Raw genomic sequence first — 25230 nt, 5'->3', positions numbered from 1 at the left:
TCTCTCTCTCTCTCTCTCTCTCTCTCTTCTCTTCTCTTCTCTCTCTCTCGTGTGTGTGTGTGTGTGTGTGTGTGTGTGTGTGTGTGTGTGTGTGTGTGTGTGTGTGTGTGTGTGTGTGTGCGCGTTTCTATGCGTGTCTGTGTGTGTGTGTCCACTGTGTGCCCCCTCCCCGCACTGTGTGTGTGTGTGTGTGTGTGTGTGTGTGTGTGTGGTTCGCGTTTCTATTTGTGTCTGTGTATGTGTGTCCACTGTGTGCCCCCTCCCCGCACTGTGTGTGTGTGTGTGTGTGTGTGTGTGTGTGTGTGTGTGTGTGTGTGTGTGTGTGTGTGTGTGTGTGTGTGTGTGTGTGTGTGTGTGTGTGTGTGTGTGTGTGTGTGTGTGTGTTCGCGTTTCTATTCGTGTCTGTGTATGTGTGTCCACTGTGTGCCCCCTCCCCGCACTGTATGTGTGTGTGTGTGTGTGTGTGTGTGTGTGTGTATTCGTGTTCGTGCTCTCCCCCACTCCCACCCCGCTCTACACTCACGGGACGTTTTCTCCACCAGATTTGATAAGTCTCTGGGACGAGATTGAAAAAAGAAAAAAAAAAAAAAAAAAGTAGGGACAGTGTTCCATTACTACCGCTACCTAGCTATACTACTAGTATCGGATTGGGAAAATTCGATATTCTCGTATACATATATATATATATACATATCCCTCCGAGCCGGCAGATTTTTATCGAGCTCGTAAATCTGTCTGGATAACTACGCCGATTCCTGGCTACCACCCGCTTACCTCGGCGAGATACTTTTTCAGGTAGCTCGAGGCTCCTTTCTCTCTCTCTCTCTCTCTCTTCCTCCCTCCCTCCCTCCCTTTCCTCGGACGGATTCCACAGATTTGTAGCAGGACGTAGGGGGGAGGGAGAGGAAGGGAGCCGAGTTCCTGCTTTTGTCCGCTCTACTCCCTGCCTCCCCCCCGTTAGGCCTCCCCGCATGGTTCTCTTTTTCTTCTTTGACCTGTGCCCCTCCCTCTCTCACCCGTGTTTCGCGGAACACAAGTTACAACAAGTTGTTTCTGCGTTCGATGAAGTCGTCGCCCATTCCTCCTCCTCCTCCTCCCCCCCTAACCCCATCCTCTTTCGCTAATTCCACGACGTACCGGACGGCTATCGAGAATCAAAGGGGCGCGATCGACGAGATTATCGGTCGAAGAGATGGTTTTTTTTCTCGTCTTGCGTCCAGTTCCGCGAACACGACGAATGAACAAGTTTAATCTCGAGAAGGAGGAGGAGAACGTTCGAGGGCGTTTTCTGCAACTCTGCGAAACGATCCAGAGAGATTTCGTTGGAGATCGGGTTTCGAACCGCGTTCGTATACTCGCGATTTGTGGCATTCTCGTCACAGTGTGTTCGAATAATGTGTATTACGTGTTAAGGGCAAGATTGATTTTCAATCGTGTAAAAAAGTAATTGTTCCGATGTACGACAATTATACGTTAAAATTTCAAATCCTCTTTCTAAACGTTTACAGATTAAATTATGTGATCGGATCGATTTTTAAAAATTTTTTAAGAAGCATTTCTCTGAAGATTTATTTTAATTTAAATCGTTAAGTAAATTAAACTTAAAGTTAAGTGAGTTTACTTCATATTAGAAATTAGAGAAAACTAATTTTGTTCGGTTTATTTTTTATTAGACACTCTCTAAGACACTCACAGTCACACGTGCTTAAAATCATCTCGAGTTGCCACTATGTCCGAAAAAGTCGCCTTTTGATTAATACATTCGTTCAGGAAAGAAAGATGTTTCGAGAGAAAGGAAAAAAAGGAGTAGTGATATGCAAATGAAAAAATCAAAAAAGTCGAATGGAAAACGTGGCAAATAGTGACAAGGAACAAATGGGTCGAAGTATTTTCGGGTTCGTAATTGAATTGGAAAGTTCTATTATAAACGGGGTAAGTTTCGACAACGATTAACCAGCCCATCGTTTTTGGCCTCTCTCCAAACCAAGCAAAATTATTAATCGATTACGTCGATATAGCGGATAATTGCGGATAAGAATAGCAAACGAGATGAAAAAAACAACGAATTTATTCGCATTCAATTATACTATCGCTATAAACTGTTGCTCCATCCATTTTTCCCTTCGAGTTGTCCTAGTTATCAAGTTCTCCAAGGATCCTCGAGGATTCTCAATCCCAATACCGCTTTTATTATCTCTCGGAGGATTCGATTTCGTTCCCAGGACAAGGATGGAAAAGAAGTCTGGAAGAATTTCCTTCGAGGCGGTTCAACCGATTTAATAACGCGAGATGATAGTTGGCCGACAAGTCGGATTATCCGTGCAATTTCTGTGACGCTACAATTACCACGGGCCAAGAAAATTTATCGTCCGCGGAAAATTTCATCGGTGATGTCGTGCCCTCTCGAATCTCATCACTCCAAACCTCCTATTTCTCCCGCGAAATTCGACCGACACCGATAAATAACACGAACGTTCGAGATTCCCTTAATTAAATTCGCTCTTCCTATTTTCAAGTCAACCGATCACCTCGTTTACGAGTTTCGATCGAATCGTCGTATCGAAAACCTAGAGAGAGAGAGAGAGAGAGAGAGAGAGAGAGAAGGAGGGAAATTAACCGTCGCCAAAATGTCTCAACGCCGCGATAAATCTCAATCCAAACCGGATCGTGACTAATAAATTCCAATGCTGGCTCGCGCATAAATATAGATCGACGAATACGGGAAGTGTGATGCAACATTTCGAGAAAAATGATCCCTTCGCACGCGTCACAATTTCTACACGGATATAGATTAGAGCCGAGTGTAGTTCGCTTATAGTTCAAAGCAAAGAGATCTCGAAGCGAATTCACCTGAGAACACCGTTTTAATCCCCCTTATCCGATTTAAACACCGATTGGATTTAAACAAACGCGCACCTGATCCCTTTTCACTCGATATAACGCGTAATTTGCCACTCGAATTTATCGCTGTAACTCGTAACTTTCTTCCTCTTTTTCTCCTCTTCCCCTTCCCTTCGATCATTCTCGACGCGACAGGAGCAGATTTTCATTATACCGACGACAGTGGCAGCGAGGCGACATAGTATCCGCCCTCGCGTAAGAAAACGATCGTTACCAGCCAGCGAAACAACTTTCCTCCAGTTTTCCCCTCTCTTTCTCTCTCTCACTACTCGACGTTTTCGCCTCACGGGAAATACAGACGGCAACAACGGCCTGTCTCGTGGGATTCAATCTCCCCCCTCCTGAGAGGAAGGAGGAGAAAACGTAAGCGACGAGGCGACGTAATTATCGTTTTTTCTCACTCTTCCCTTCGCATTTAACGATCGAGATACGAGCGATCGCGAACCGCATGCTCCCGAAGCAACTTGGAAGTTAAAAATTTCGAATTATTCGTTATATTCGTTAGCTATTATACTCGATCCGTTTTTCGTATAATCTCAAGTCGTTTGCCATTACCGATTATTAATATTATCACGTTTCGAACGTGATAAATTGAAAACTGAAAACTCAACTTTATTCGTAGCTTCGACTATTAAATTTTCCCCATCGCTGGGCGGTAAGGATCCGGGCAACGAGAACGCGTTGTTGCCAAATTTGCGAAAGGACGAGCGGTCGATCCGCTCGTATCTTAACGGCCGTATTCGGCCGTCTCTCGATAATTGAACCGTCTTAGAATATATGTTTCGCGCGCGAACAGACGGGAATTCCGGTTTTGGATAGAAAAGGAAACGGCAAGGAGGATAGGAAACGAGTCGAACGAAAGACGTTGGCCCGAAGGAGGAAAAAAGAAGAGAAGAGAAGAGGAGAGAAGAGAAACAAAGGAAAGGGAAGCGCGTGGGTGGTGTTTGGGATCGAGGGCGAGTAAGAAGGGGCGAAGGTCTGCACGGTTCGAACAAATGCAACGGAAAATTTGCATTTGCGGGTCACGGCGCGGTGAGGAACGAGTCACGAGGAGGAGAGAAAGGTGCAAAAGGGGAACTACTAACGTTCTTCTTATACCTTACGGATATTTTTCCTCCATCTCGACGAGATAAATTTGTCTCGAGACACCATTCTCCCTCTTTCTCGAAACGTTACAATTTCCCATTACAGTCTCCACCAAGTCTTGCTAATCGAAACGGTGTCCGTTACACACACACACACACACACACACACTACGAGAATTTCGATCGAGTTTTAAAGACTCGTGAAAAATAGTAGTAAGCTCGTGCGTTGAAGTTTGCGAGAAATCTTTCTAATGCGGCGATAAAAGCGAAGGAAAGGGTGTTAAAAAGATCCGTTGTGTGTACAAGTACTCGAGGAGGAGGAGGACGAGGAGGAGGACGACTATCAATCTTGGAAAGAAAAGGAGACGAGGGTAAAGGCCGGTTCGCACCGACGCGATTCATTCGTTCCCGAGTATACACATACTATATATATACCTATACACTCTCTCGTCACCGTGGCGAATTCAAGGTAAACGTCTACCGTTGGCGCGCGGAAAAAGACGATCGAGAGGGAGAGAGAGAGAGAGAGAGATAGAGATAGAAGCGTAAAATCGTCTTTCTTTTTTTCTTAAGCATAACCTATATATTAAGCATAGGCCAGTGACGGGAAAAATTTACTTCCACGATTTATTCATCTCGTTCGTAAATGCGAAAAAACGGATCAACGATAAATAATAATTAACGAATAAACCAGTTATCCAACCAGTTATTTACTCCCAGAGATTTTTCACTTTTTCGACTCTGTGCCGATGTGGAGAGGTTCTACGAGCGAATTCTAGGGGAAAAATTTCGAAAGTTTGGATCGTGGGACAGGAGAGAAACGGGAATCGACGTGACTCGACGATCCGCTCGTTTCGATCCGCCCATTCCCGTTAAATTACACCTTCGAGTACACGGGTAACTACACACGGAACGGACTGGTCGACACGCGGGTACCGATAGTCGGAGGGGGAGGGGGGGGAGGGAGACGAGATTCGCCCTATAAGTAATCTTGTCCGGGAGTGCAACGCGTGCCGCCTTTAAAAGCGACCGTCCCCGATGGGATCGATGCCGATTTTGTAATAAACAAAGTGTGATCGAGCAATTCGCCATTCGTAGAACACACAGAGAGATGAGGGGGGGGAAGGGGGAGATAAACAGAAACTCGAGACGGGATAGCCGATCTTTCGAAAAATCCGTGTATCCGGTCTCCTCCTTCCCTCCCTTTTCTCTCTCAAGGATAATTCGTTTCGAGAATTTTATTTCTAGATTCCATTCGCGCGAGGATAAGTCAGATCGATGGTTACCCCTCTCAACTTCCCCCCCAAAAATCGTCCTTTTGCCCAAGGAAGCAAGGGAGTTTAGTTGATCGATCGTCCGCCAGGTGGACAAAGTTCGAGATCTCGTTAGCCAAAAGCTAAAAAACTTAAGAGAAGAAGGGGAGGGAGGGGGGGGGAGAAAGAAAGGTAAACGCGCGGGGAAGAGAAGAAGAAAAAAGGGAGGTGAAATCGATACCGAGTTTATTATCGGGTGCACGCCCACCGAGGGGCTGGGACTGCATAGGATGCAACAATTACCGTCGAAAAGGCCGTGGTGGCTCTCTCGAGCGAGCATTAGGTTGTTCGGCTCGGCTGGCCAATTGCCGTTCTCCGTTCGAGGAATAATCAGCCAAGCCAGATCGCAGAGAGAGAGAGAGAGAGAGAGAGAGAGAGAGGGGCAGCCGGTGAATAGCGGTTATGAGTTCCCTTTGTTCCAACTCGCCGATCCACTCTCTTGCTCCGTGTCTCCTCTCCTCTCCTCTCTTCCGAGTCTTCCACTTCTTTCCCCCCCTCCTCCTCCTCCCCGATGCGCTTTATTTCTTCTTACATATATATATATATATATATATCCCCGACCACGGAGGAGGAACGCAACTCGGCCATAGCGAAGAAATCGGTGGATCCCCGAGAACGATCCTCTCGTCTCGAGGCCTATCCTCTTTGAAAATTCTCTTTCGATCGAGGAAGAACGATTAACGGTGATCGGGTCGGTCGCCGCAAACTTCGTATCGCACCGAAAAACCGTTTCGTCGTCGAGAACGTTCGAGTCGTATTTTTGCGGTTAATAACTCGTGGAGCGATGGACGACGACGGCTCACCGTGGTGTGCGCGTGTGCACGCACACACATCTACGCGCGCGCCCCCCCTCCTTCCACAGGAAACGGCGTATTCCGTTCGGGACATCCGGTCACGCTTTTTATAGACAGGTGCTTATCCCCCCTCCCTCTTTCGGTACACCTACGCGGAACGAAGTCGTGGTCGAGTCGAGCTCCTCGAAATATCACTTTTCACCTTTCGATCGGGTGTGAATTCTGTGACATATTTTCGATTATTCCGTATATGTTGTTTGTCGGATATAATTTTCTTCGAGAAAGATCGTTCGGATCGGGTGAAATTTGGCCAAACAAATTCCGAGGATTTCCATTTGCCTCGAACATGGGGATATGAGATTGATCGCGTTCGTTCGGTCGTGAAAAGGCAAAAGCATCGATTCGATGGCAAAGCGGGACGGAATAATTTAAACGTTTAATTTCGACTTCGTTGAAAATCAACCGAGTGGAATAAAATCGTACGTGAGAATATAATACGAGTGGATAAATATCGCAAATTACCGCGATCGTTTCGATACGGGCGTTTATTTACAGAGGTGCCGTGTAAATGAGCCCACCGTTACAAACAATATCCTCGAATTTAACGAAACAATCCAAGCGCGACCGGACAAAATCATCGACCAGTTTCGATAACGATAAATTTCTCCCAAAAAATTTTCTTTCCTCGATTCAATATTATACATATATATATATATATAAATCGAGGCTGCGAGCGATGAATATGATCGACCAACGTCGCGGAAGCAACAGGCGGCATTAAAACGATCTTTCGAATGGAAATTAAAACAACTCGAAACGGTCCGTTTTCCATTCGACCGATGCATCTTTTGCACAGCGTGAGCGTGAACCAACCAACTCGATTCCACGAGATGCGATTGACCTTTCCCTTGGCGGAACAGGTCTCTACTACTCTACACAGCTATCTCGCTACTCTTCACGAACGAAATTTCACGAATTGATTCGATATATTCCGAAATTCGGTCGCGGTATATATTCCAATATATACCGACTTGGAATATCACGAGCAACGTTTACAAATTTTCGATCCATTCTTCCCCTTATCCTTATTTCCCTCTCGAACTTTATCTCGGAATAAGTATAAGGAGAGAAGCGAAGAAGCTCGAGGAATAATGTGTATTCTTGGGAATCGCGTATCGAGAGAAAGGTTTCGAGAGAGGATCGGAAGCACGTCGTAAATAAAACTGACTAAAAGGATATCTCGTTGTTGGGAAAATAAATGATCGTTCGACGGAAGCGAGTTGTTCTTATTATTATTATTATTATTATTATTATTATTACTCGCCCTTTTCTTCGATGGGTATACACGGTGTCTGGTCTCGATAACCGGAGGCAACCGAGGTGCGGTAAAAGTTGTATATCGAAGGAAGGGAGATGCGCGGCGTTCCGGCAGGCTTAACTTTGCTCGTTCCGCGCGAGACAAAGAATCCTCTTCTCGTCCTCTGCTCGTCGAGCTCGTCGAGTTAAACTCGCTATCAACGAAGGAAGGAAGGAAACTTTAACAGAGGAGGGGAGGGGGGAGGAGCTGTCTCGTCGAATCCTGGTTTCAGGACGATGCGCGCGAGCGAGACGTCTGAACCGTTTCACCGCGCAGCCCGAAGGAGAGCTTTCGCAAAAACTCACCGCTAGACCGGTTCACCGGCATTCACCGCTGCTCCTCTATCTCCCGACTGTGTATAACCGCCTCGCTTCAACCGCCGCCGTCTTCCCTTACCCGAATATCCGAGGACCGCGACGTATTTCGACTAGAATGGAAAACGTTTTGTTTTCTCTCTCTCTCTCTCTCTTCTTTTTTCTTTTTTTCGAATCTTTTAAAGACGTGGCGAAAATGGGATCCACGATAACGCGAATCCATTAGAACCGAAGCATTCGATACCTTCCCGCTTTTAAAAGTTCGATCCTTTTTATCTACTACTTTGGCGAAAAATACGAGGAGAGTCGTATTGGTCGATAAAAAAGGGAGTCCACCACCGCGTAAAAGTTCGATGTAAACGATTTACAGGATCGTGTTCAAGACTCGGCCGGTAACGATGTTTACGGCACGAAACTTACCTTCCGTGACGAAAAATTGAATTATTCCGCCGCGTGCGATTTTATTTCGTTAATGAAACACGCTCCTCGCCACGCTGTTATTATTATTATTATTATTATTATTATTATTAGCTTTCCGAGCACGTAGGAGAAGCTTCGTCATTGGAACGACGCGCGATGAAAATTCGATCCTCATCCGGACGAATGCTACGTATCGGATTCTCGATTACGAACACGCCTTCGACCGCGATATTTTTACCGTACCACCTCTTTTGTCCAACGTTTTATCTCCGACCAACAAAGGAATACATCCGTCCCGTCTCTTCCTATTATCTCTTCTCTCTCTCTCTCTCTCTCTCTCTCTCTCTCTCTCTCTCTCTCTCTCTCTCTCTCTCTCTCTCTCTCTCTCTCGAAGTAAAAGTTCGATCGGAACGTGGACACGCGTAATTTCGACCGAGAGAACGTTCTCACGATCCTGATCCCGAAAGAAGCGGCGATCCCTTCTTTCTCTCCCCTTCGAGACATTCTTCGGCTGCGTTTTACCCGACTCTCGAAACAAGCGGATGCCTACCTTTCGGGAATACGCTCGGATCGTCGAAAAACAAAGCGTGGAAGGAGGGACGATCGCGATCGCTTTGGCGACAAGAAAGGAAAGAAGAGAGGGAGAGAGAGAGAGAGAGAGAGAGAGAGAGAAGGATAATAAGCGGCTCGCGAGCCGTTTTGCCCCTCCATGCTGGATCTCAGCGCGTGAGAGCGTACGTTTCTCGTACACGTGTGAACGAGAGAAGGAGAAATTCCGCGGAAACTTCGAATCTAGATCGAGTCTCCGTCCACGCGTTCCTTGAAACGTAATACGACGCAATACGACGAGGCGCAACGCGTACTTATCCCGAAAAACACATAGAAAACCCGATTAACCGAGCGAGAATATGGAAAAGCGTATCTCGAAAGTAAAAGAGGAAGGCCTCGTATCTTTTTTACGGTAGATGCCATTGTGTTTTTCTTTCGAGGAACCAGCGTTGGCTTCGAATTATCTTTCGAGGTTTATCGAATTCCCGAAAGGGGGAAACATGTTCGATTTCGTTTTTCTATCGAGGCACGGACGAACGCTCGGATGGATAATTTCTCCGAGGGGCGAAATTTCGTGTTATCTGGGGATGCAACGTCGATTCGTGTTTGCGGGTGGATTAATATCGCGCGAGGGGCTTAGTCGGACCGTCTAATGCGATACCACGTTGTAGACAACAGGTGCTAATAATAGGTATAGCCACGTCCACCTAACTGTCGCTTGTCATGGTTTACTTCCGCTAGCTAGTAATCAGCCGCAACTTAATTAAGTAGCTCGAGGTAATTGTGAACCGTGCTCTTCAACCGTGCTCTCTCTCTCTCTCTCTCTCTCTCTCTCTCTCTCTCAGTTCGATTCACGGGGAACGAACGAGGCGGAATTCAACGCCAATTTCAAATCCAGCATCCTTCCCTCGATGCTCTCGCCAGCCAGATACCTTATTCCCGACAGCTATTCGACTTCTCGCACAATACTCGCACTCGGAAAAACGTTTTTTAATTTTTAAAAACACGATGCACGTGGCGGATTCGACGAAGCAAAATTTTCAAAATTTTCAAAATTCCTTTCCACCACAGATCTAAGATCTTTTTTTGCTCGGTCGAGACACGAGACGATTGTTGCTTAACTTAAAATGATAATTCTTACACGCAAAGAGGAATTTATTCACTCGAAACGAGCGATTCTAAAGAAATCGAATACAAATAAATATCGCCGCGGTTCGAGTTCGGTCCAAGTGGTCCTCGTCTCGAGGAGGCAAAGGTTTAAAAAGGGGGATCTCGGGAAGGAAGAGAGGAGCATCGTTCGGCTTCCGTGAAATTCGGTCGTCGAGAGGATTATCAATCGTTTCTGCCCGATCGACGCGAACAACGCCTCGACTCGGTACCTTTGAAGGGTTCGCGGAAAAAGTTGCGGTTCCAGGTACGGGACAATGGCTCGGGAATTTATCATTCTCCGGGACAAGTACAGAGAAGAGAGAAGAGAGACAGGGAATACGTGACGAGTGCATAATCGCGATCTCCTTTGTCCAGCGCGCGATGCACACGATCCAACGCGCGCGTTTCGGCGCATCGAAATGAAAGTCGCGTCCGTCGTCGCCCCTCCTCCTTCTTTCCCCCCCCCCCAAACACGATCTCTCATTCCTTCCGTTCACTTTGTCGCGCACCGTCCTCCCCCAAATCGCACAAATCGCAATCGATTTTTCGCTCACGAATATCACGCTCTTTATCCCAAACGGATAAACTCGTGCTCGTGTGATCGTCGAGCTACGTGTAGTGTTCCCGTTACCTCGTTTAATCGAAAGCGAACACGAAAACGTCCCTTAGCTTTTTAACTCCCCTTTGTTCGAAATGATCGAATCTCCCTCTCTCTCCCCTCTCCTCTCTCTCGAAATAAAAGTTGATAGGACCAGGAGGAGTGCGCGCACAGCGCTTTTTCCCATTTTTTCCATTTTCTACAGCGTGAAGAATCAACGATCGATGGATCCAAGTATTTTTTATTAGAAATATTCGTGATCCAGTCGCGAGTGATCCTTTAACAACGATGGATATAATGGACGAGAGTTAAACACGTGTATTTCGTCAGATTCATCGTCCAAATATCGAGAGAGAGTAAGGGGGATCGAGAGAAGTGGCGAAATTACTGGACAGTTTCGAGAAATCTCGTTACACGATCCGACCCCCGATATATCGGCCATCTTGGAATTCCAATCATTGCATCGACCGATATCCATTTAGCATGTGGGTCCAAAGTGAAATGGGTTCTCGAAGTATCGGGCAACAATCGGAGATATCCAATTGTTCTCATCCAGCTTCTCTATTATTCGTCGTTATTCATTTACGAATTTTCGAATATTTTTCAAGGTTTGTCGACACTTGTGGACAATCCTTTTCTCGCCGTTGCTTTCGAGATAAAAACTCCTCCACCTCCTCCATCATCACCTCCCATCTACTTCCTTCTTCACCACCTTTCCAATCACACTTCCATCCTCCACTTTCACCTCCACCTCTTCTTCGCTCACACATTCACCTCCTTCACTATCACCTCCTCCTCCACTACCTCCTCCACTTCCTCCCCCACCTCCTCAACCACCTTTTTTCTATTTCCATTGTTCCCACCTCCTCACCTCCACAACCTCTTCCTCGTCTACAATCACCTCCTTTACAGCGCCTCCTCCACTATCACCTCCTCCACCTCCTCCTCCAACACCTTCCTCCCAATCACCTTCTTTTCTATTTTCCCACCTCCACAACCTCTTCCTCGACTATCCTCACCTCCTTTACACCACCTCCTCCACCATCACCTCCTCTACATCCTCCTCCACAATCTTCTCGATCACTCTCTTCTCGATCTTCATTATCATCACACTCCTCACCTCCCCGGCCACCTCCTTTACACCACCTCCTCAACTGCCACCTCCTCTACCTCCTCCTTCACCACATCCCCAACCACTCCCTTCTCTATCTCCATCACCACCACCTCCACACCTCCTCAGCCACCTCCTTTACGCCACCTCCTCAGCCTCCTTTACTCCACCTCCTATACCTCCTGTTCCGTTACCTCCTCGGTCACCCCTTTTATATCTCCGTCACCGCCACCTCCTCACCTCCTCAGCCACCTCCCCAACCACCTCTTTGTGTCACCTCCTCTAATCCCTTCTTCACCACCTCCCCGACCACTCCCTTCTCTATCTCCATCACCATCACCTCCACACCTCCTCTACCACCTCCTTGTGTCACCTCCTCTAATCCCTTCTTCAGCACCTCCCCGATCACTCCCTTCTCTATCTCCATCACCATCACCTCCACACCTCCTCTACTAGCCCCTTCGCCATCCCCTTTTCTATCTCCGTCATCACCACCTCCTCGCCTCCTCAACCACATCCTTTACGACACTTCATCCTCTGCCACCTTCTCTGCCTCCTTCTTCGTCACCTCCCCGGTCATCCCCTTTTCTATCTCCGTCATCACCATCTCCTCACCTCCTCTATCGTTTCACCATTTGCTCCTCCTCTTCCTCCTCCTCCATCTCGTTCTTTTTATTCTTTTCTCTTCCTCTCCGCCTCCTCCTCTTTGTAAAGAGGGTATCGAGAGAGGAGGTCGTTTACCTCGAGCTTGGTGGCGAGGCGTCACGCGAGATTAGCAAGCCGGACCCCACGTGAGGCACGAAATCTTCTCTCCGGGAGTGTGTCTTTTCAGAAAGGAGCCGGGAGAAAGTTCGCTCTCGCCGGCAAATTTATTATCTCTCCCCTACTCCAGGGGACGACAGATCTCTCCTTGCGTTTACCTCGATGCAGATGCAGAACAACAACTTTCGCTTCGTCCGACCGAGATTCGAGTTATTAGCACGGAATCCTGCGCATCTTGCGCGATCTCGTCCATATGAGTGGACGTGGTGATGCGAAAAAGTTTTTGTTTCCTTTTTCTCGTCGTCTGAAAAAGCGATTTTCGAGAGGGAAAGCAATCGTCGTATCGTTGTAATCGAATCAATTGTACCGAGGGGAGTACTACATACTTTGGTACTCGAGTAATATTGTTCCGAACGATCGTTATAAATCTCGACACGAGTGTTACGATTAACCCTGCCCTCGTTTCGAGGGAAAAAAGTTTGTGGTACGATAGATGTATAATACGTAGGGTGTGGCAAAAAGAAAAAATATTTTTTCTAAGGCTTAATTTACGAGGATACAATAGAGGGAAAATTTTCAGATTCGATTTACTTCGAATAACGAAAAAAATCCCGTTTTCCTCTTTCTTACTTTCCGATTCATTGTATGTACGTACGAGCGTCCATCTTATCTTCGCGAAAAATACACATATCCCGATTTCGATACGCGACGTGTTTCTCATAATCACGATGGAACTTGGCACGAAAGAGGAAATCTTGGCGCGGCGAGTGGTTTTCAACTTTTTCGCTTAATGATTCGCCGGAAGGGTGTAGTTTCGAGAAACGGAATATCGAAAGCACGCCACGTTCCGGGAACAGGGGGGAGGGGGGGGGGGTGAGGCAAAACTCTTCCGACCGAGTTTCGTTCCCCGAACGTAAACCTCGGTACGCGAATAAGGTCTCTCCACTCCGCTAAAATGTGCACGTTGTTGCGAAATACCGTATAGGTTTCCCGTAACAACGTTACGGGCGTTGCAACGTTAACGACAATAACACCGCGGGCAAATTATCCGGCTCTCGAATCCCGAGCTTACTACCCTTTGCCACTGGACCGACCGAATAAACAAATCCGATTATAACCGGTAATAATTAACCTCGATCGAATTTTCAACTCCTCTGCTCGAGACCGGGCAATCTCGAAGAATGCTACCCGCAAATCGCATCCTTAACGGCTCCCGACTTTGATTAAACCCTACTCCCTTCCCAAGCCGGCACAAGAAACTGGTTGTAATTTTCAAATGTCGTTTCTTCTCATGTAAAGTAAATTGCGATTAACGATTCGCGAGAAAAACTTCGATCGAATCTTTTATAGTATATATATATATATTCTATATATATATATATATATAGAAGAAATTGTTGATACGTATATTTATTCTTGTTTCACCGTTATTAAGAATTATACGAAAGAATCTTAACTCGTAACGTCTGATGTCGACGTGAAAAACGTTCTTTTTAAATTTACTCCTATCTAATGTGCTCGCGATAAAAAGAACGTTGGGAAAGAATTGCCACTATTTAATTTCAAATTACGGTCCTGTACCTGCACGTTATTAGGTTAACGGAAACTCGAATTAATACGCGCGCGTCTCTATTTTGACGCGAAATCTAATCGAGTTGGATACGCGAAACGCGGCACAAAGAAACTCGTTTCCTCTTGTCGAACGAAACGACGAGAAAAAGGGATCGCAAACACATCGAACTTGATTCTTTGCGTTCCGGATACGAATGAAGTTACTCGCCTTTGGCTCTCGCGTTATCGATAACTCGAAACTTTTTTCCATTTTTTCTTTTTTTTTTTTTTTTCCTCTTCTCTTTCCGTAGAATCGAAACATTCGTTGACCCGAAACGAAATACCGAACTCGGAACGTTGATCGGATGGAGCGATCACTTTTCGCCTCTCGGGATAAGGAAAAAAGAAATTTACATAACGCGGGTTCGAGGAACGCGCGTCGCGGAAACAATGGGCAGAAGGATGACTCACGAACGAACGAAACGGTATATCGTATTATTAATCGTACTTCGCTTCACCAAAACTTATGCTCGCGGGAGTGGATGCGAGAATGGAAAACGATCGAAGAAAAACGAAGAATCGAAGCGAACTCGAAAGAGATTATTACGAACGACGACTATTTATTTACACGGCCAATTATTGTTCGTTTGTTGGCCGATGGAACTCGACCGCGATCTCGATCGACGGGTAGAAGAAAGGAGGTTAAACGAAGAGACCGCGTTAGAAAGCAGCGGTTGGAGAGGTGGGAAAAAGAGCAAAAAAGCGAGTGGTAAGGGAGGGGGAAAGAAAAAAGGAGGGAAGGGGAAGAAGGAGAAGAAGAGGTGGTACCGCGGGATCGAGCGGGATGGAAATTTATCGCTTCTGCGAGGAAGAAAGTGGTTCGACCAGCGGCTGCACATGTCTCCCTGGTTGCACCTGCGTCCCCCTCCTTCCCGCCCCTGCCTACATATGTATTCCCATGTAAACGGTAACATCGGTGGAACATGGCACGCATCTCGCACACACTTTTGCCCCTTCCCCCTCCTCTTCCTTTTATTCCTGTTGCACACGGAGACCGTGCTCGTTCGACAAATTAGCCGGGTCGAAACGATGCCGTATCGGAGGAGGCAAAATGGATGCAAAGTTGCCGTGGGAGGGCCTTCCAAGATTCCTCCTGTGTCGTGAAAATATTCCACAAGCGCAAATTGCCCTCGCCATCTGTCATCGGTAAATATACCCACATAATTTTCGCTCGATAATACGTAAATATTCGAACGAAGTCTACTACCTACGTAGCAATTCTTGGAATTACTTTGATACAAAGTTGCCGCTCGAACGTCATATTTTTCTGCGTCCATCGCGATTCCAATTTTCCGCGTGCACCGAGATCCGAGCCGATTTCGATCAGATTTATATTCGCTTTAAATTCTCGAATTTTCCGATCGATCCGAGCGCTGGGAGGCTGAGGGAGAGATTTTATCGTAACGCGAAAAAATCTCGGATAAAAAAATAACATCGAATTTTCTCTCCTATCACGGTTACTATTTTTCTTCGAAAAATATGGGGAGGGGTGGGGAGAAGAGAAATAAGAGAAACAACTGGGACCTTGTTTGTTTTCCAGCTGGTTTCGCGCGAAAGCGGGAATTTTCCTCGGAAAATGTTGGCCCTGCTGGATATTCTCCGATTCGGTGGCCGCTCGGTTCCTAATTGGCAAAGCGTGACGCATCGGTCGAGTGTTTTGCTTCGAGTAACGGTCAATCCAAACTCGTGACTCGTTCGAGCGCAAACAGGGAAGTATCGGTGTGTAAAAAGAAACGAGACTCGGTCAAATATTTGCGGCGATGGATATCCGTGGCGGCGGCGGCGGCGGCGCTTCTCACACCAAGAATCCTAACCAAATATTCCCGATCATTTATATGCTTTCGTCGAAATATCTCTTTCTCTCTCTCTCTCTCGCGCGCGCGCTTTTCTCCGATCGTACATCTTCGTTTCGAACATGGAACCAAACGTCTATCCGTCTATCGACACGATCGTGAATGTTTCGAGGCGACGACAAAAGCAACAAGTCGTGGAAATCGATGATACGGCCCTAACGAAAAAAACCTTTCTCGTCCGGCTATTCGTTTATCTTACCTCGTTTCGCTCGAGCACCGAGTACGTATTATTATATACGCGATGCCATTCCAACTTTCTCACGATTTCTCTTCCGCTGTCAATTTCGTACACGAACCTCCATTTCTCCACCATTTTTGCTCCCTACTCTCTAAACTCGCGCATGCGTGTCCCGACCCCCCCGAACTTTTACTACCAGAAAAAGTTACCGGTTCGAATTATCGAAAAACGACCGACTACCTCCTCCAAGGACGATCGTTAGGAAGAAATAAGAGAGACGAGCAACGACGAACAATGATTCATGTGGAACGTAACGTTGGAAAAACCGGCGGAAACGATACGTTGTTCGATCGAGGTTTCTGCAACGTAACGACTGTAGCGCGCAACCGGTAAATATAGTAACTACGCTTATCTCGTAACCGAGAGCTGGAGGTAAAAATACAACGGACGTTTCGTCGTACCGCGTCAACGTCCGTGTACCGCGATTTATCGACAACTTTTTTTTTTTTTTCCTTTTTGGAAAAATAGCGCGCGCTCCCGTTTTACGTGGCAAAAGTGACAGCAACAGCAGTCCCGGCAACGGGACGAACAGCCTCGTTTACACCCTCGATTGAGATGTGTTGTTAAAACGAGCCGTTTAATCGGTCTCGCGCACCGTAACGCGATTCTCTCGCGACCGACAGAGAAGGCTAGGGGCGTGGTGGAAGGAGCGAGCTAGCCGGTCGATTCTCCCTGACCGAGAATGAAATTCGAGGCTGCCTCTCTTCTCGTCCACTCGCTTTCCAAGAACCGGCGCACACTCACTTTTCACGTGCTTTTCCCCGTAACGCGGAGACGCAACGCGGCCGTAAATTGCGACGGATCTGCGTCAAGGTGAGCCGAGAAAGAAAGAGAGAGAACCAAATATTCCGCGAATCTGATAAAATTAGCGTGAAGCTAGGTCGAGCCACGAAAATCTGCCACGATATTTTCCTCCACGGTAATAATTCGAGAGCGCGACTACCGGAAAAAGGGAGAGATCTCTCCTTTCTCACGTTATTCTCGCGTTATTCCCTTCCCTTCGAATCGCATTCGCCACGATATTCGCGCGACGCGAGAAGATCAGAGAGGCGAGAAAATTCGGTTCCACGTCGTCGAAACTTTGGTTGGATGGAAAACGGATGCGAGACGCGAAGCTCGAGAAACTTTTTCCTCCACCGCGTTGAAATTTAACCGCGTTCCATCCATCGTGCGCCCGAAAATCCGAGGGAATAATCCAACCTCGACTCGACTCGACTCGAGATATCCGTTCGTGCGGAGGGAAGGGCGAGATTCGCCAAGGACGCGAAAAATCGTCGAGCTATTTCGTGTTTGCTCGTTTCTCTCCCCCGTAATCGGAGAGAGAGAAGAGTCGTCAATTTGATGCCAACGTTTCGACCAGTCCCGTACCGGGAATTACACACTCGCTCTTCGAAAATCGTCTTAACGAATTCCGTGAAACACGAGGAGAGACGACGGGCGTCCCTCTTTCCCAATGCAGAAATTACAGTTCTGTTCCTCCGGCTTGTCATTATCCGAGTCCCGAGGCCCTCCCGAGCCGGGGCAGGGACGCCGCGCTCTAACCCAACTCTCTCTCTCTCTCTCTCTCTCTCTCTCTCTCTCTCTCTCTCTCTCTCTCTCTCTCTCTCTCTCTCTCTCTCTCTCTCTCTCTCTCTCTGTGTGTGTGTGTGTGTGTGTGTGTGTGTGTGTGTGTGTGTGTGTGTGTGTGTGTGTGTGTGTGTGTGTGTGTGTGTGTGTGTGTGTGTGTGTGTGTGTGTGTGTGTGTGTGTGTGTGTGTGTGTGTGTGTGTGTGTGTGTGTGTGTGTGTGTGTGTGGTTCTCTGCTGTGTCCTCTCGTTTCGTCCCTCCGAACGAGTCGTTGGAAAAATCCTGTCAATCTCCATCTCTTCCCTCGCATTCCCTTTTCGAATCTTTTCATCCTCGTTCTTTTTCCCCCTTTTTTTCGAATCGAGACGAGAGATGCCCCAGGCATCTGGAGGAGAAATAAAATAACGCGCACGCGAACCAACTAATCGCGTGTCGTTCGCTAAGACGAGGAGGAGGAGGAGGAGAGAGACGCGCGTCCGAGTGAATTGGGAAACAAGTTTCCGCGGAACGATTATCGACTTCCGTTACGTCGAAACCGTGTGTCCCACCATAGCCATTATTCCTCTCTTGCCTCGCACGCCATCCTCGTTATCCGGATACGTAGACGGATACGCGTGTTTGAACGGAATCGGACGAGAAAAAAAAGCGGGTACGGGTCTCGTTTCCGCTCGAATCGGCCGCCATTGTCATTCCACCATCCAAAGATTCGAAATGGAAAAATCCAATTTTTCCGTATTAGATCGCGTATCGAAATCGATCGTTTATCGAACGAGGTTCGATTGTGATTGGCTTCGTTTCTCGAAAAACATGGTTCCCTGTTTTTCCAGCCGAATTTTCCGTCCAGAATCGCGCTCTCGTTCTCCGGTTCCAAGTTTTTCTCGCCACGTAAAATATATGAGGAGACCACTTTTGAGGAGGTTGCTTTCGCGATGGATGAAAGCCTGATACTATGTACATATATATATATATATATATATATATATATATATATATATACATAACGTATACTTTCTTCGAGAACGTTTCGCGCATCGACGAATTTCGCTCGAATTTATTCACCCATTGTTCCGCGCATTCGTTCTTTCCCTCGTATACACACACACACAGACACATATGCATACACACAGGCGTACGTACGTACGTAGATAATACGCAAGACGACGCGTACGTTTCTTTTTTCAAATCCGAAATGTTGTTCCCCCGTAATAGCGTCGCCGGCTTTTTTAATTCGTTCCGTATAGCATTTCGCGTGCATTATATGCACGCGAACGTCTTAACGGACTGTGGAAACAATCCGCAGCCCGAGCGTATAAATAGCCGATGACAATGCCGGGACAGAGAGATGAAACGCCAATAAGTGCCTTTCACTTTTCAAGAATGAAGACGACTTTATAGCATACTCGTGTTATACACGAAGTGAAACGCTATAAATAAACTCGCGTCTCGGGAGGGACTCGCGCTTTTGTACAATTTTGTACAAACCGAGGCGGGGAAAGAAAAGGAACGGCGTCCCCGCGTTTCTTCAGCCCCGGAACGCGGCAAGCAACGCTCGAGCCGGGTTGGAAAGGTGTTTAATTTATGCCTTCCGCGTATCCTTTGTTCCGCGGATGAATTCGACCGCTAATAAAAACCATCGGTTCGACGTTTACGCATCGACGATTCCTCCCCGCACCCCCTCTTTCTCGGAATCGTCATCGGCGCGACACAAGAAACAACGGCGAAAAATGCGAAAGAAGCGGAAAAAATGTCGGAACCCAGGAAAAGGAGTGGAAACCTTTTCTCTCTCTCCCTTTGTTTTTTGTCCGCTTCTGTTAGCACCGAAGCAGAAATGCGAAAGAGAAAGTGTAGGAGAGGCGATAACGCGGTGTTGCGTCACCTTTAATCCGCGCGAATAATAAATTGTAACGTGTTTCTATCTTTTCCCTCGACGAAAAAGCACGGTGGGTAAAGTAGCGAGTAAATAGTTACGCGTAAAGATACGCGTTTCGATCCGGCAGTCGGTATTTACAGGGAATAGTTGTTGTATAGTAAGTAAGTAAGTAAGTACTTTCGAAAGTGAAAAGGATTACTACTAAGGAGTAATAATATTTAATTGGACATATTCTTATTCAAGCGTGGGGAAAGAGAGGGAAGGAGGAGGAGGATTAGGTAGAGAGCGAGAAGAATTTGGTGGGATCGTGTACGTATATGCGCTGGAGTTGGGCGCATAATTCGATGCGCGTCGATCGGCGGGAAGCGGCATGCTTTAGATGGACACGCTCGATAGAGACGTAACAGGTGTGGACGGAGCGGGAGCGGGAGCGGGAGCAAGAACGTGGCCACACGTCCGTTAACCCTCGGACTTTTCGAGAACGAGACGCGACGACAGCGCCTCTCGTTCCCGAGAGAGAACGGCGAATGTCGTGGGACAAATATACCGTTTGACACCTGGAGGAAGACGCGGACAATGGCAAGGTTTGGGGTAAGGTCCCCACTTTGTCCGAGGAATAATAAAGTTCCCGGTGCAGAAGGGATTCGGGATATCGGACGGTAGGTCCCTCAAAGATCGCTTCTCGGAAACGTGTCTTTGTTGGCTCGGGCTTGCGGTTCCGAAGGGGACACACTCGAACGCTTTTCAAACTGCGACCCCCTACAGCGATTTCCATCTTGTACTTCGTACCGTGTTTCTAGATTTATCGTGGAATAAACAACCGCTTCGTGGAAACGTTATTACCGGGTGACGTGACTCCGGCCGCCGTGCTCACAATACCACCGCGATCGCTTCTTTACCCTCCCTTTTTCATGAATATCGGCCGACAATCGGTTCGTTTGCCACGCTTCGCCGGGACAATTGTTTTACCTGGAAACCTGTTACGCTTTTGACAAACTGTACAATTTCTAAAACGCAAAGTAACACGCCGGCTTTTCAACGTTTATGTGGAAAACCCTCGTCTCCTACGATACGTATACCCTCGTATCTCTACCTACGTATCTTTCTCCTCCGCGACACGAATTTTCTTTCGAATCGAACGTGTTACAATAATATATGGCGATACTAATGATATTAACCAATCGGTTTAACACGCGTATATTCCTACGATGACACGCTGGAAAGATAAATGTAATGTACCGTATTAGAGACGAGAAGAACGAATACGCTTCCAGGTATTCGAGTCGAGTTAGGCACAAAAAAAAAAGAAAAAGTAGCAAGAAATTGCATCAGTCTGCACGAATGTCGAGAATGCTATTCAAATCGTGAAAGCGTGACTCACAACATCGAAGTAAAACCATGGGAAATTCCTCGACATTTGCTCTGTCTTGGTGTTCGCAAGACGCAGCAATGCTATTTTTCCTCCTTATATCTCATCGACACGACGTTAAAGCTTGAAAATAGGAAATACGCCGTATAGACATCGCGAATAACGTATTAATCGCGATTCGAATCAATTCGATTAGACGCATCGTTTAACCTTCGTTCATCTTTCGAAACGAACGCATGCTCGAGATTCTTACGAGTTTGTATTTCGATCGTCTAACTATTTTTTTTTTTGTCTTTGTCGTTATCTTTTGTTGTTATATTTTTAAGAAAATCGAAGTAAAAAAGGAAATAGGCTTGACTACTCACCATTCGATGCTTCTGTATCCTCGCAGGCAGCAATGAAGTGCTTTGAACGCTCCGATATTTGCGTATTCCGTTGTCACGACTTCTTTCGTAAATCTGAGACCACCAGGTGGTAAGTTGTCAAACTTGTGTATCGAACAGTAGTCTTTTAATTCGTTGGCCCGACACAGAACAGTCAGAAGCGACAAGATGATTAATCCACGGTTTAACGATGTCGTCATCTTGAGATTTCGACGAGAAAGCAATTTATCAAGACGTTGAAAAAACATTTTAGACACGACGCTTTTCAAATCCGAGAACCTCCATTATCGGATTCCTAGAGTGAAAATTACGTCCCAACGGTCCAGGCTAAACTTTTCCGTAAAGGAAAACCGATCTCTTCCAGCCGGCACCGTTAACGTCCAAAGGACAAATACGCGGACTTCTGTATCTACGTACACGTACCTTCACCGATCCGCTCGATGTTTGTCGTCAAACATAAACTTTCGTCTACTCAAGAATACTGCGTGTTTACTCGGGATTTCAGCTCTCGTCCCGCGTTTTTTTCGCGTTAACCGATAAACTGTTTAACCGTTCAGTCACCTTCCGCGAAATCCATTTTATTTTTTCTCCCGTCCTATTTTCGACATCGCTGCTCAATTATGCGGGGAGGGGGAGGAGGGACAACTTTTTCGACATTTGCACGATCACCAATAATTTTAACCAATCATATATATTTATATATATACGTTATATATACGTTATGTATCGCGTCAATGGTCAATGGTCACAAAGTATCCCGTGATTCGACACTTTTTCGACGATCTTTCCGATATTACGTCACTCGCAATAATCACGATAACGCACATCAAAATTCAACCGTATAAATGATGCGTGGCGTTTCCGAAAGGACGAAAACGAACGAAATCGACACCTAGAACGATCGTAACGAAACGTTCGTTTTTCACCGAAAAGAAACCGTCGATACGTAGAAACGATGCACACGCTCCGAACGCCGACGGCTTACTGTCAGCCCACTGCTTTGAAAACTCCCCGTAGACCACGGGTTTAAAACGAGCCGCCTGTTGCCTCGTGCTCGTTCGGCTGCTTTCGGCTCGCTTCGGACATCATCGATGGAACCGTACCGACCGTACTACGGTCGCACGTAATCGTTAGTTCTATCCCCAAAAAACATTGATGATTCTTTTTCTTTTCTATATATAAATTCTTTTCTATATATATATATATATATATATATATATATTGCACATTCGAAATCTTTAAAATTGTACGCGAGATAAATATTCCGCATCGTTTACGATCGAATTATGATTAATCGACGAAGTTGACTTTCATTTTCTGATCATATTTATTCTCAATTTTTAGAGAAAAGTGTTACTCTGTTAAATCTCTACTAACTAATCGATAAATCGATAAATCGATACATTTTTTATGAGATTCTCGTTTCAACATCAACTCGATGCAAACTTCATTAAATAGTTATTCACGTGAGTAGTTATTTAGTTTGCTTCGTCATATTATTAATGTTATTTTTGACGTCAGAATATACTATGCGAATTTTGTTGAGGTCGATCGAAAATCTTCTATTTTGCACGCTATTACACTTTCTTATTTATAAGAGTAAAGTTTTCGTAAGAAAATCGTTCGAAAGCTGGAAGTACACGTTCGTAAGTGGTTACTCGTCTTATTTACCTTTACTTACTCAATTCGAAGAGCGTATATACATACAGATAAACAAATAATCAAGAAATCTTTGCATTTTTTGAACGCAATATTTGACAATACAAATTATATATATCCAGAAAAATAGGACATGATAACCGTTTTTACTCGAAACGACGCTTCGATACATATGTAAATACGTCGCATCGATTTCGAAAGAAATTAGATTAAAACACAAGAATTTCCGTGAATACGATAAACTTCGAACGTACGTATATATACTTAACAACGTTGCGGACAGATAATTTTTGTTCGGATAAAGTTTTGTTCGAGGTAATTGGATAGTGCGATATCTCGATTCGACGAATTAATATCAATCTTTCGGGAATTTTCTTAATCATAGAATTATTTCGAGATTTGATATATCTACCGATATATCGCGTAGCAGATATATATATATACCCTATCAATTTCTTATTTTACACTCGGGCGAGCATATTTTCCCCGTTTTTTTCCGCGGGTGATCGCCTCTAATACTTCGGTCGGTTCCCGATTTCGCAGCAACGAGTAAGAACAACGCGTTACGTAGTATAACTTAACTTTTCACTCCGTACACTCACACACGGCTGCCGCTGACTTGCATTCTGGGAATTCGAGTATGCGGTCAGTCGTTTCGTGTCGTGTGGCAACGATTATACCGGATGATCTATGTCAGACTCGTATTTACGTGTGTGCAACCACCGCACATGGAAGGAACTTTTATGCGTGCCGACGATGAGTGTAGTCTTTCTCGTGGAACCAGTTTTTTTTTCCTTTTTTTTTTTTTGTTCCTTTTCTTTCTTTTACTTTTCTCCTTAGAAACAGATTCTATCGATCGAACACAATCGTTCGATACGACTCGAAAGCGTGACAAAGACGGATATGGAAGATCCCTACATTTCCCTAAAATCAAATTTCCCCAATTTTCGACCGCTCGGTTCTTTGCTTCGGTCACGGTAAAAATCAATTTAAACGTAATGGGCGAGACAATGTAATGTAAATTCGAATCGGCACTCATCGAACAATTCCATTATGCGGTTATCGCGAATATTCCCGCGAAAATTTATCGAGGCTCGCCCTTCGAACCATACTTCAAAGAACAGTCGTGTTATCAATTAGAGTTCCGAGATCACGGTGTACGTAACGAAATTAATCTCCCCTTAATTAATAGCGTTAAGGCGCATCCAGCCGTGGTACGAGGCGGGGCACGAGTTTCCTGATTAAGACGATGATACGCGTTCTCGGAAGTGACAGCGGAGAAAGAGGGCCGAGAAAGGCACGGACACGCTTTATTGAAAATCTTGTGCAATTAAAACCACGAAAAACAATGTGTGCAATAAAACGTAATTGGGAAAGGAGAACCTTATTTCTTAAAAATCCCTGCCCCCTCGAGAGACAAGCAGTCGGAATAATTGTCAAAAGTTTCGAATAGATCGAGAGAACCTTTACGAGACGGTCGAGCTTCTTTCGAAACGATACCACATTTTCCTTATTTATTATATACAATAAATATGTATAATTACATTGTATATTGTAATAATAATAATATTATTATTATTAATTAATTAATATTTAATAATTGTATATTTAATATTCGATTGTTAAATTTATTGTTTCGAGAGAGTCGAATATATATATATATATAATATATAATTATTATTTATATATTCAATTGTTATATTTATTTTCGCGTGCCGAATAACGACAAATTAGCCGACGGTGGTTGTGGACGACACGCGTTCTAAACAACCGGTAGACCGCGAACCTTTGTACTATATATATATATATATATATATATACTATACTATACTATACTATATATATATATACTATATCGACGTTTCAACGGAAATGAGAAACGCCTCACGGTATGTTGCCCGTTTTCCCCGCTTACCGAGAATTCGTAATTACACGGCACACACGCCACTTACAAGCGTTCTCCTGGCCTGCGCATACCGGGTGTCAAGCGGCCGAGCTCGGGTCGTGAAAAAAGAAGCGGCCGTTACGAGATTAGTCCTTAGACGGGGCGCGGGTCGTTTTTACTTTCGCGGGATTCACAGGTGTCCCTCGAAGGAAGCCGTTTCGCCCATTCGACCGACTGTAATTGTCAGCCGCTGCCCGTTCCGCCGCTTATACGTATTTTCGCGTTCCGACGGGTAACTGGTTTCCTCTTCTTCTCTCTCGAGTTGATTTCGATCGATCGATTTTTCTCGATCGATTTGTTTCGTTTCGTTAAAGTTGAGAGAAGAGGAAGGAAAAGGAGGAAAATTTGTTGCGGTGCGAATATTGATGCGTTCGCGAACGCGTC

The 25230-nt window shown here is 45.7% G+C and overlaps 1 protein-coding gene across 2 annotated transcripts in view; it reads right to left on the bottom strand.

The window, feature by feature from the left end:
* Positions 1-22227, bottom strand: part of LOC100865538 (interleukin-1 receptor accessory protein-like 1-B) — a 52819-nt gene extending 30592 nt beyond the window's left edge. For both annotated transcript variants that reach the window (XM_086905409.1, XM_086905410.1), the window contains exon 1: positions 21225-22227. In XM_086905409.1, the coding sequence (XP_086761535.1) occupies positions 21225-21490 (266 nt within the window). In that variant the 5' untranslated portion in view covers positions 21491-22227. The remainder of the gene's footprint in view (positions 1-21224) is intronic.
* Positions 22228-25230: the final 3003 nt, after the last annotated feature.

The sequence above is a fragment of the Apis florea genome, unplaced genomic scaffold, assembly GCF_048593485.1.
Source record: "Apis florea isolate Af1SG1 unplaced genomic scaffold, ASM4859348v1 contig_2411_pilon, whole genome shotgun sequence".
Lineage (NCBI taxonomy): Eukaryota > Metazoa > Arthropoda > Insecta > Hymenoptera > Apidae > Apis > Apis florea.
The sequence above is the reverse complement of the archived record's forward strand: the minus strand, read 5'-3'. Positions and strand labels throughout refer to the sequence as shown.